At 50.5% G+C, this 12451-nt stretch overlaps 1 protein-coding gene across 3 annotated transcripts in view; it reads left to right on the top strand.

Annotated features, from left to right (window-relative positions):
• Nucleotides 1-5526: 5526 nt before the first annotated feature.
• ESRP1 (epithelial splicing regulatory protein 1) overlaps nucleotides 5527-12451 on the top strand; it is a 59338-nt gene continuing 52413 nt past the window's right edge. For 2 of the 3 annotated variants that reach the window (XM_038393148.2, XM_038393147.2), the window contains exons 1-3: nucleotides 5527-6097; nucleotides 6555-6683; nucleotides 9540-9653. In XM_038393148.2, the coding sequence (XP_038249076.1) occupies nucleotides 5966-6097; nucleotides 6555-6683; nucleotides 9540-9653 (375 nt within the window). In that variant the 5' untranslated portion in view covers nucleotides 5527-5965. The remainder of the gene's footprint in view (nucleotides 6098-6554; nucleotides 6684-9539; nucleotides 9654-12451) is intronic. The other variant, XR_006278719.1, reaches the window with a different exon arrangement.

The following is a 12451-nucleotide window of genomic DNA, read 5'->3' as shown; positions in this document are numbered from 1 at the left end:
TGTCAATAAAGGAGGTATTTAGAACAAATTGATAAATTAAAGAGTCACCAGGGCAAGGTGGTTTTCACCCAAGAGTTCTGAAGGAACTGAAATATATGTCCTCTGGAATGGTGGCTGAAGCATGAAGGGACATATGATTGCTTAGCATATTTGGCACGTAAATACCTTGGCGTGCTAGCTACAAAAGTGCCATGAAATGCCTGTTCTCATTTTCTGGTGACATTGTAAATAAGAAGAGGACAGCATTACCTCCTGTAAATGTAAACAAACTTGTTTGTTTGAGCGATTGGCTGAAGAAGAAGTAGGACTGAGTGGACTTGTAGGCTCTGAAGTTTTACATTGTTTTGTTTTTGAGTGCAGTTATGTAAAAAAAAAATCTACTTTTGTAAGTTGCATTTTCAGGAGAAAGATTGCACTACAGTACTTGTATGAGATAAACAGAAGAAACAGTATTTTTCAGTTTATCATTTTTACAGTGCAAATATTTGTCATCAAAATATATACTTTGATTTCAGTTACAAAACAGACTACAAGATATATATGAAAATGTAGAAAAACCTCCAAAATATTTCATAAATTTCAATTGGTATTCTCTTGTTTAACAGTGTGGTTAAAACTGCGATTAATTTTTTTGAGTTAATCGTATGAATTAACTGTGATTAATCGACAGCCCTACAAAAAATATATATTAGAACTGGAAAAGGTACAGAGAATGGTGACAGAAATGATTAGGTGTATGGAACAGCTTCCATGTGAGGAGAGATTAAAAAGACTGGGACTGTTCCGTTTGGAAAAGAGTCGAGGGGGAATATGATAGAGGTCTATAAAATCATAAATGTTGTAGAGAAAGTGAATAAGGAAATGTTTTTAGCCCCTTCACGTAACAGAGGAACCAGAGGTCGCTTATGAAATTAATAGGCATCAGGTTTAAAACAAACATAAGGAAGTACTTCTTCACACAATGCACAGTCAGCCTGTGGAACTCATTACAAGAGGATGTTCTGAGCACCAGAAGTATAACTAGCTTCAAAAAAGAATTAGGTAAATTCATGGAGAATAGGTCTATCAGTGGCTGTTAACCAAGACAGCTAAGCCTCTGACTGCCAGATGCTGGGACTAGACTACAGAGAATGGATGAATCATTCAATTTTCCTGTTTTGTTCATTCCCTCTGAAGCCTATGGTATTGGCTTCTGTCAAAAGTCAGGAAACTGGGGCAGACTGATCTGACCCAGTATTGCTGTTTTTAATCATGAGGTGAGAATGACTATGTTGTCCAGTGGTTAGGGCACTATCTTGCGAGATGGGAAGCTGCTGTTTAAAACTTTTCTCCACCTTCAGGCAGAAAGCACAGAATTGGATCAGGTTTCCCACATCTGGGGTGAGCGTTCTAACCAATGGGCTAAAAGTATTAAGAGAGGGAGACACCACCATCATCTCCTCCTCATCCAGGATTTCTTGCAAGAAATAACTTGGGCACCTAAGCCTCCTGACTCCAGGTGAGAGGCTTCTGGCTGTGGATCACAAGCAGAGATATGTGCCTCCCTCTACAGCCCAGATTTATGTTCCTAACTCTTGAGGGGCGGGATTTAAGACACATTCCTGTGGTCTGCATCTCCCACTGGTGAGCTTAGGTGGCTTCCTGCTCAGCATGCCAGCTTTTGTTGGTCCCATTCTTAGGTGTCTGTCTTTCCTCATGCATTGTATAGGGAGCCTAGATGTGTCTAACACTGGGTTTGCAGATCCCATTGTTTCAATTATTTTCTAGGCACCAAAAAGTTAGGCATTGCAATGCCTGTGTCCCTTTGTGGATGTCTATACTACACGTGCTGCTGTGGCACAGCTGTGTAGACAATTGTTACAGTGATGAAAGGGGGTTATCCATCACTCAAGGAAATCCACCCTCTCTAGAGGCTTTAGCTAGGTTGAATTCTCCCATCGACCTAGCTTTGTTTTAATGGACCCTAGGTCAGCCTACCCACATCTCTCTTGGGTTTGAATTTTTCACACCACTGAGCAACGTAGTTAGGTCAACCTTTGGTTAAGGTGTAGACCAGGCCTAAGAGCCCTTGAAGTCAGTGAAAAGGCCCCCATTGACTTCAGAAGGCTTTGGATCAGGCTACTGAGGAAGGGGACCTTGAAGTCTAGTGCCTTATTAGTACAATGAGAATCAAACTTGCGGACATGGCTCCTCAGACAAGCCATTCTCTGTCCATACCCTGTCCCCTTTTGATACTTGAGCACCTGAAAATAAGGGAGCAAATATGCCGAGAGCTTGAGACTTAGCCCCATTGGAACTGCTGTGTGTAAATTTCCAACTTTATCTCTTGGTATCTCAGGTTATATATTTTTAAAATGGGTATAATAATACCTAAGTGATTAGAGATACTTGTATGAAAGGCATTAGCTGCCTACAGCCATTTCATTTGGATATTTTTCACTTCCTGTCCCAAACTGTTGTGTAATATTGTTGTGTAACAACTACAATTTGAAAAAAAAACATGGCTGCATTGCAGTGCTGATTAAAATGTTCTGCAGATCTCTTTAAAAAACCTGTGTGTGTGTGTGTATGGGGAAGGAAGATTTAATTAATGAATAATTGTAAAGACTTTTCAGATCCTTGGATGAACATTGCCCGAAAAGTACAAATAAGTATCTGCTATGGCTAATTACAAAAAATTTGGAAGTGAGTTTTCTCATAAATGGCCTTTCACAGTAGTTGCATCTCTTCAGTGTGCCCAGCACATATGTCTGTGTGGGAAGGCAGCTGGGTCTCCTATGGGGATTTGATTGACCATCTGGAACCACTTTATGAAATGTAGGTCTTGTTTGTGGGGGCAGCAGTTAGAGTTGCCAGGTGTCCGACCAATTGGAGCTGCAGGGGCACCACCTGCGGGCATGAGGGCAGTGCACGGACCCTCCTTGGCCACCCATGCATCTAGGGGCTGCAGGAACCTGGTGTCCACGGAAACTGCCACCGGGATCCCACACCTGAATCCTCTGTCCCGACCTGGAGTCCCCTCCTGCACCCAAACTCCCTCCTGGAGCCTACATACCCCCAATACCCCTGCCTCAGCCGCCACCTGCACCCCAAAGCCCTCATCCTGACCCTATCCCAGACCCCACACTCCCCACCCCCGCCCAGCCCGGAGCACCTTCATAGAATATCAGGGTTGGAAGGGACCTCAGGAGGTCATCTAGTCCAACCCCCAGCTCAAAGCAGAACCAATCCCCAACTAAATCATCCCAGCCAGGGTTTTGTCAAGCCTGACCTTAAAAACCTCTAAGGAAGGAGATTCCACCGGCTCCCTAGGTAACGCATTCCAGTGCTTCACCACCCTCCTAGTGAAAAAGTTTTTCCTAATATCCAACCTAAACCTCCCCCACTGCAACTTGAGACCATTACTCCTTGTTCTATCATTTGGTACCACTGAGAAATGTCTAGATCCATCCTCTTTGGAATCCCCTTTCAGGTAGCTGAAAGCAGCTATCAATCCCTCCTCATTCTTCTCTTCTGCAGACTAAACAATCCCAGTTCCCTCAGCCTCCCCTCACAAGTCATGTGTTCCAGTCCCCTAATCATTTTTGTTGCCCTCTGTTGGACTCTTTCCAATTTTTCTACATTCTTCTTGTAGCGTGGGGCCCAAAACTGGACACAGCACTCCAGATGAGGCCTCACCAATGTCGAATAGAGGGGAATGATCACGTCCCTCGATTGCTGGCAATGCTCCTACTTGTACAGCCCAAAATGCCGTTAGCCTTCTTGGCAACAAGGGCACATTGTTGACTCGTATCCTTCCTTTACCCCAAACCTCTCATCCCCAGCCCCACCCCAAAGTCCACACCCCCAGCCAGAGACTATGCCCCCTCCCACACTCCAAACCCCTAAACCCCAGCCCGGAGCCTCCTCCTGCACCCCAAACCCCTCATCCCTGGTCCCACCCCAGAGCCTACATCCCCAGACAGAGTCCTCACCCTCTCCCCCCCCCGCCACCCAGCCCTGCCCTAACCTTGAGCCCCTTCCTTCACCCCAAACCCCTCATCCCTGGCCACACCCCAACCCCTCCCACACTCTGAACCCCTCAACCCCAGCCCCACCCCAGAGCCTGCACCCCCAGCTGGAGTCCTCACCTCCCCCCAACACACACCCAACCCCCTGTCCCAGCCCGGAGCCCTCACCCGAAGGGGCAGGAGGGGTGTTCGGTTTTATGCAATTAGAAAGCTGGCAACCCTAGAACAGACGCCAGACGCGCCGCTGAAGTCACAGCACAGCGATGCGGGTCTCTGCCGGAACCACAAGCTGCAATGCTGCCGGGGGGCCGCAGTGCTGATTTGATAGATGCCTTCTCAGCAGTATTGTTGCCTGCTTCTTACCCTTGAATAAAACGTGATTAAAGGAACAGGGAGCTGCTGAGAGAGTGAGTGAAGGGGGCCTGGGCTGGGCTCACTGCCTTGAATTTGCTGCTGGGATCCCTCCTCTGATCCTGAAAAGGGAGTCAGTGGAAAACTGCCCATCACCCGCTTCCTAACGTGAGCAGGCAGGACGCGCTGCTGCGTCTGCACAGAACAAGTTCCAGCAAGGCCCGATGAGTGCTCCCCTCCCACACCCACCAGCAGCTCCCCACCCATTCGCCTCCCTTCCGCTCCCAGCCCCACACGCGCATCTCTCTCTGGGGCACCCGTCTGCTTTCCTTGTACTCCCCTCACCTGCCGGCTCTTCATCATCTCCTTCCCCTCCCCGAGGAGCCTGACTCCCCATCCCCCGCCACCACAATCCACCTTCCCTTCTCTGACCCATCTAGCTCCCCCGCTCCAACTTTGAACTTCAAAGCTTCGGCAGAGCCGGTGTCCCGGTAGCGTGGATTTGCCGCGCGCCGGAGTTTCTTCTGCCTCCCGTGGGGAGGGCGGGCGAGCGCGATGTCCCCTGACCCTCCCCCGGCAGGACAGATCAGGGCACCCCCCCTTCTCCTCTCGCAGAGCCCCAGGGGAGAGCGGCGTTGGGAGTCTCGTGATCACCAAGCGGTGTCTTCGCTGTTCACCTTTCTTTGGTTTCACACATCACCCGCAGGGAGGGGAAAGGGCCGTTGCAATGACCCTGCAGGGCGAGCGAGGGGCTGGACGCAGCCAGGTCTCAGCTGAGCTCCCGCCTTTGGGCGCTAGAAGACGCACGTGTTGACCTCAGAGAGGCAACTGGGTCATTCGCTAGGAAGTGCCTTCCCCTCCTGCCCCATTACCTTCGGGTCGCGGCTGCCCCTTCCCCGTGCGATTGGCTCCCCTGTCTCCTACTGCCTCTCACCCTCGTGTCCCCCAGTTTTTGCTACTCCTTCTACCGCCTCCTCCTTCTCCCGGGCCCCCTCTGCTTTTCATCCTTCCTGCCGCTGCCCCCTCAACGCCGGTTTGGTATTTCCCGCCTCTTTATCCCCCTCTCTTTCTGCTCCTGCCCTTTCTCCCTTTTGCTGTTGCTTCCTCCCACTCCGCTAATTGCTACCCCTGCCATCACCTCCCGCTGCTGCGGCCACACGCCTACCCCTGGCCGTTGCCTCCTCCCCTCCTGCTGCCTGGTTTGAAGGAGCCAATGGGCGGGTTCAGTCAGGTGTCTCTTACCTGCACCACGTGGGGAGAGGGGGTGAGCAGGTAGAGCCACATCCCAAAATAGAGACGCTCGCTGCCATTGCGTGCCTCCTAGGGGCGCAGCCCTCGTTTGTCTTTGAAGAGGTTCCCAAGCAGTCAGCTACAAAAGGGGGCCGCTGCACACGCCTCCCCTCCTGAGCAGGTCTCCGGGGAGTAGTGGTGGGTGGGGGAGAGCTAAGTGGCTGCAGGTGTGCGCTGGGGGGGCGGGTTTCTTTCTTTACACTCCAGGGGTGGTGTGTGTGTGTGTGTGTGTGTGTGTGTATGTGTGTGGGGCAGGGTCTTTTCGGTAAAATTGAGGCAGGAATCTAGTTTCTTGCCCTCCCCCGGCGATCATCATGACTGCGTCTCTTGACTACCTGGTGATCTTGTTCGGGACGACTGCAGGTGCTCAGGGGGCTAAGCTGGGATCCGATGAGAAAGAGCTGGTCCAGCTGCTGTGGAAAGTGGTGGATCTGGCCCGCAAGAAGGTATTTCTCGGAGCAGGCCCCCCCAAAGAGGGGAGGGGAGGCTTCTGGCAGGGATTGCCCCTGCGCGTGCAGCTGGGGGCTCCCTGCGCGGGGATTTAACCAGCTGCCAAGTTAGGGCTGGTGTCCGCCAGCGATGAGAAGGCGCCACCCGGGCTAGGAGAGGCAGCCGCAGTTAGGCAACAGCCCAGACCACCCCTCTGTGACAGGGGTTGTGTTCAATCAAACAACGTCCACCAAGCCCTATGGCGCGCCCGCCCACACAGGCTTTCCCCCCGAGCCTGCAGCCCGCGGGGCAGCCGCCCTGTACGCCAGGGGGCTCTGGGCGGGGGAGGTGGGATGCAAAGCCCGGCTTTCCACAAGTCCTGCAGGGGGGGGGGGGGTTCTCCCTGGGCGCTCGCTGGGCTTCCTGGGCGCCAAGGCGGGAGCAGAGAGCGCTGACTTCTTTCTCCCTCCGGAGGCGGGGAGCCTGCATGAAGTGCTGGTCAGACCGGAGCACTTGGACCTGACCGAGGAATGCAAAGACACAACAAAGCTGGAGGCGGAGAGCCTGGCGCGAGCCCCGCAGCTGGAGCAAGCCCTGCAACAGGTGAACCCCACCTCTGCTTTCCATGGGGCTTCTCAAACCCCTCTCCAGGGAGTCGAGCCTCCCAGAGAGACACCCCCGACTGCAGGGGGCGGGCGAATAGCCCGCCGGATCCCCGCTCCCCCCAGACAGACAGACTGACAAACTCCTTGGGGGGAGGGGGCGGGATAGAGTGACCAGATGGCAAGAGTAAAGTATCAGGACACACACACTCACTTTCACTGGGCTGGGGCAAGGGGTTGTGGTGTGGGAGGAGGTGAGGGCTCTAACTGCAGTGTGGGCTCTGGGATGGGGCCATGAATGAGGGGTTCAAGGTGCAGGAGGGGGTTCTGAGCTAGGGCAGGGAGTTGGGGTGTGGGAGGGGGTGCAGGCTCTGTCTGGGGGTGCAGGCTTTGGAGTGGGGCTGGGGATGAGGGGTTCAGGATGCAGGAGGGGCCTCCGGCTGGGGGATCGGGCCGAGGGATTCGGAGTGTGGGAGGGGGCTGCAGGTTGAGGCAGGGCGTTGGGGTGCAGGAGGGCGTACAGGCTCTAGGCTGGAGGTGTGGGTTCTGGGTGGGGCTGGAGATAAGGGGCTCAGGGTGCAGGAGGGGGCTCGGGGCTGGGATCAAGGGGTTTGGCAGGCGGGAGGGGGATCAGGGCTGGGGCAGGGGTTGGGGAGGGGTGAGGGCTCTGGCTGGGGGTGCAGGCTCTGGGATGGTGCCATGGATGAGAGGTTCAGGGTGTGGGAGGGGGCTGCCTGTTGAGGCAGGTGGTATGGGCTCTGGGCTGGGGGTGTGCAGGCTTTGGGGCTAGACTGAGGATGAGGGGTTTGGGGTGCAGGAGGCTTCTCTGGGTTTGGGGGGGGGCTCAGGGCTGAGGCAGGGAGTTGGGACTCGGGGTTGGAGTGTGGGCTTACCTCGGGCAGCTCCTGGTCAGCGGTGCAGTGGAGCTAAGGCAGGCTCCCTGCCTGTTCTGGCTCCACACTGCGCCCCGGAATCGGCCAGCAGGTCCGGCTACTAGGCAAGGGGGCCAGGAGGCTCTGTACCCTGCTCTCACTTGCAGGCACAGCACCCATTGGCTGTGGTTCCTGACCAATGGGAATGCGGCACCAGTGCTCAGGGCAGGGACAGTGTGGAGCCCCATGGGGGGCCCCCCCCCCACCTAGGAGCCAGACCAGCTGGTCACTTCTGGGGCACAGCACGGTACCAGGACAGATAGGGACTAGTCTGCCTTAGCCCTGCAGCACCAGACTGGACTTCTAACGGCCCGGTCAGCAGTGCTGATTGGAGCCGCCAGGGTCACTTTTCAACCAGGCATTCTGGTCGAAAACCAGACACCTGGCAACCTTTCCCAAGGGACTGGAGCGATTCCCTCCCCCAGGACCGGCCCTGGCCATGCTGCTGGCTCAGCACAGCAAACAGACACCTCACCTCCGAGCAGGGCCAGTGAGTGGTGTGGCATGGGCCCTTCCCCAATGGGAAGGGTCACATTGACAGTACACAGGGTCAGGCGGACCAATATGCATCTGGCCATGCGATGTGTGCCACATTACCTCTGGCCAACCCCCCGCCGTTCGCCTCCTCACCTGAGAGCTGGGTCAGGGGGAAGGGGTCTGGGCAGAGTTTACCTCAAGCAGCTCCTGGGAAGCAGCCCACAAGTCCCTCTGGCTCCTAGGGTCAGGGGCGGCTAGGGTGCTCTGCCCGCTCCCTCCTCTCCCCCCCAGACTCCATCCCTGCAGCTCCCCTTGACCACCAATTCCTGGCCAATGGGAGTTATGGAGCCGGTGCTTATGGTGGGCACAGCATGCGGAGAGACACCCCACCCAGGCCACCCCTCCACCTAGGGGCCTCAGGGTCCTGCCGGTTGCTTCCCAGACAGGTAAGGAGCCTGCCAACTAGGTTGATCAGTCCAGCCCTACGCCAAATATGGGGACAAGTGGTGTCCCGATTTTATTGGGACGTCTAGTCACCCTAGGGTGGGATACTTTAACCTCTTTCTGTGGGGATAGGGACGGCTTCTCTCTCTATGGGTCTATTGCAGATGGTCTAGATGGGAAGACAAATGTGCAAAGAGGAAATGGGCTGGGGCGCAGGGTGGCCCTAGCGAGGCCGGCGGCAGCTGAGCACATTGGGAGAGACCAGCATCTCTAGGGGCCTCCTGGGATTCCCTGAACCTGCTGTATTCTCCTCCCCTTTGAGATTGTGGTAGCAGAAAGTTAAGTTCAGAATGACCCAGCCTTTGCTCTCTCAGGGCCCTTTCATTGAATGTCTTTGCGTTTTAGTTCTCTCCTTGAATTTCTGTATTAAACTTACTGAAACTTTATTTCTTCTCTGCATGTGAGCCAGGGTAGAGACAGACTCCAACACAACCAATCATATCCCCACAAAGCACAGGGGTGCTCTTTTCCTCTTTCCTAATAACCAGGAGGTCCCAAAACTCATTGCTGCAATGTTGCTCACTGTACAATGAAGAGCTGCAGCTCATTAACTTCCTCCAACTGTTGGCCACTGCCAGGAGCTTCAGTCTAAAGAGTTTTTAGTGGAAATTTTCAAACTAGAGTACTTAAAGCTAGGCTTGTGATGCTCTGTTGAGGCACCTAAATGCTCTGGGATGACTTTCAAGGGTGTTGGGCATGTGTAAACCCCATTAACTCTAATAGGATTTATGATGGCTCAGCAGTTTTGACTATTAGCCCAAAGTATTTAGGTGCCTAAATAAAGCATGGGAATGTGCCCTGGTTCTTAAGAGCCTTATATAGAACTGAACGTTTCCCTTTTCATGATCAATAAGTTGTAATGATCTGAAAATTACACTGAACCTTTCGTAACAAAGTGTAGCAGTTCATAAATATGTGCTCTGTCTATTTTTTTCAACTTTCAGTTTAACCAGTCTGTGAGCAATGAACTGAATATTGGTGTAGGTACTTCCTTCTGTCTCTGCACTGATGGACAGCTGCACATCAGACAGCTTCTGCATCCTGAAGCTTCCAAAAAGGTAAGGTGGCTGCACGCATCAGATATTCCTTAAGACTGATCTACTGTGGTAGTGGTTGGGTTTTAATGCAGAATTGATCAACTTCTTTTTGCTTTATGACACCCAGTGAGAGTTTATTTCAGCATATTCATAACAGAGAAATCTCTCATCCATCAATAAGCTTTTTAGACTCTTGGGGCTTGTCTACACTAGAGAATTTTCCAGTTAAAATGATAGTTAAACTGCTGTGGTTATATCAGTATAACTCTTCATTATTATTTCAGTTTAATAAGACCTTTTTCTGGTTTAGTTTATGCAGCTTTGGAAGTGGCTTAAGCTAAAACAGAAAAAGGGCCCTTGTACTGGAATAAGTATGTCCACATCGGTAGTCATATCAGTTTAACTACAGCAGTTTAAATTCACTCTCTACCCTATAGTGGTATTTTCCATGTACACAAACCCGTAGGTTGCTATAATGGGTTAATACAGGAACTGATTTGTAGGACTTGTGAAAAATTTACAATTTTAACATTATTGTTGTACATGCTGTTTTGAAACTTCGAAAGCTGACGGATCTAAATCTGAGCGTTCAGTCTTTACCTAATATTCAGCTTGCGCTCCGATGATAGTACTTGCCTGTATTTCTAAAGAACCAAACGCTGGTCTGATAACATGTCTTTATTCATCATCTGCCTCAAATTTTCTATAGTTCGATGATGTATTTCCAAAATTACCAATCACTAATAGACTTGCAAATCCCTATCTGACTTCTCTATTGCCAATAGAATTGCAGTGGTGTAGACGGACCTCAGTTATAACATGATTGTCCCTGCACGGTTCTGTGTTTCAGTACCATTAGGAGCTAACAATGTTTTAAGAATCATGCTACAGATTTATTCCAGTCTATTGTTTTCATTGATGGTTTTTGAACCATGCATTTCATTCTTTTCTGTATCTTGTTTCTTTAAATGGTTGAAAGCATGATGCTAGTAAAACAGTAAATCTTACTGCTAATATCAGACTGCGATATCAGATTATTTGTTAATGTAATAGTTGCTGCTACTATTTGGATTTATCACTCCAAAAAAGTCAGTTTAACAAACAAATGCTCCTGTATTATGAATCACTTCATACTATCTGATGTGTTCTAAACATGAAAAAATAAACCATATTTTAATAACTCTACTTTTCTCTCCATATGATAGGTAAATTGTACAGCAGTTAGAGAAATAATTCTATTTTATGCAGTTCATCCTCCGTGCAATTAGATTAAGTACACAGTAAAAAAAAAAAACAAAAAAACAAAAAAAAACAACAAATCTTTGAAAGTTGTTTTTTTTTGTTTTTTTTTTTGGTCATTTTAGTTTGTAAGATTGGGACGGGGGAGGGCGAGGGACTGCCTCTTTTCTATGTATTTGTGCAGTGTCTAGAACAATAGGAATTCAGTGTTGGCTAGGGTCTTCAGTTGCTATTTCAATACAAATAGCTGGTAATTTGAAATCTGCTCTGTGCTGATTATAGATTAAACCAAACAGACAAGCCAGTGACATTCTGTAGTTTTCTTGTGGATAACAAAATGTTGAGATTAAACCCTAAGTGTAAACTAAAACTAAGGCTTGAAAAATCATTAGCTGTTTTTGAGGACCTCCGTTTTGGGTGTCTAATATGAACTACTTCCAGGCCCTGACTTTGAGTGGTTGTTATGACATAGGCAGGTAAGGTTTATACTAAATGATTAAGAACAGAGGTTGGGGGGACGGGGGACTGAAATGTCATGAAACCACAACTGGGAAATACCAAAGTTTGACTCTCTGCATAAGAATTTGTGGGGGCGGAGTGACATTTATGAAATAAAAGTTCAGTTTTTACATTTTAAAATGAGAGCCAGAGTAGCAGTTTTAAAAGTATGTTGCAATTAAAGGAGAAAAAAACCTGCAGTTCAGAACTTCTGTAATAGAGAAAAATGCAGCTACTCTGGCTGTAGAGCTGGGGCTAGGTTTAAGCACACTAAGCAATTGCTTAGGGCCCCGAGCAGCTCAAGGGGGGCCCCCTATTCACTTTTTATTATGCATTTTGAGTGGGGGTGGAGGGACAGAATATTCCTGCTTAGGGCCCCAGTGGGCTAGTACCGACTTTGTCTGGCTGTAGCAGTCAAGTACACATAGAGCAGTGGTTCCCAAACTTGTTCTGCCGCATGTGCAGGGAAAGCCCCTGAGGAGCCGGGCCGGTTTGTTTACCTGCCGCGTCTGCAGATTCGGCCGATTGCGGCTCCCAGTGGCTGCGGTTCGCTGCTCCAGGCCAATGGGAGCTGCTGGAAGCGGCATGGGCCGAGGGACATACTGACAGCCGCTTCCAGCAGCTCCATTGGCCTGGAGCAGCAAACCGCCGCGATCGGCCGAACCTGCGGACGCAGCAGGTAAACAAACCAGCCCAGCCCGCCAGGGGCTTTCACTGCACAAGCAGTGGAACAAGTTTAGGAACCACTGCCATAGACGATAAAAATCATTGATGTGTGGGGCTCTTCCTGCCCTCCCCTGCTGGTGGGGTTGGTACAAGAAAATAACATTCTAACATCTGTGCTGATCTTCTACTTAAATGAAACATTTCTGAAAATAGATGCAACTCGCATCACTAACATAATACTTATCAATATTCCAAAGCCAAACCCCAACTTCTTAGTGTCTAAAATCCTTCCAACAGCACCTTCCCCCCCCCCCCCCGCAGCGCACACACATACATACACCCTCTCATTCCAATACACAATACCCCAAGACACAAATTGGCCACTAAATTGTGGATGCAGGGATCTTGTTTTGCTG

This window comes from Dermochelys coriacea, chromosome 2 (assembly GCF_009764565.3).
Source record: "Dermochelys coriacea isolate rDerCor1 chromosome 2, rDerCor1.pri.v4, whole genome shotgun sequence".
Lineage (NCBI taxonomy): Eukaryota > Metazoa > Chordata > Testudines > Dermochelyidae > Dermochelys > Dermochelys coriacea.
The sequence above is the reverse complement of the archived record's forward strand: the minus strand, read 5'-3'. Positions and strand labels throughout refer to the sequence as shown.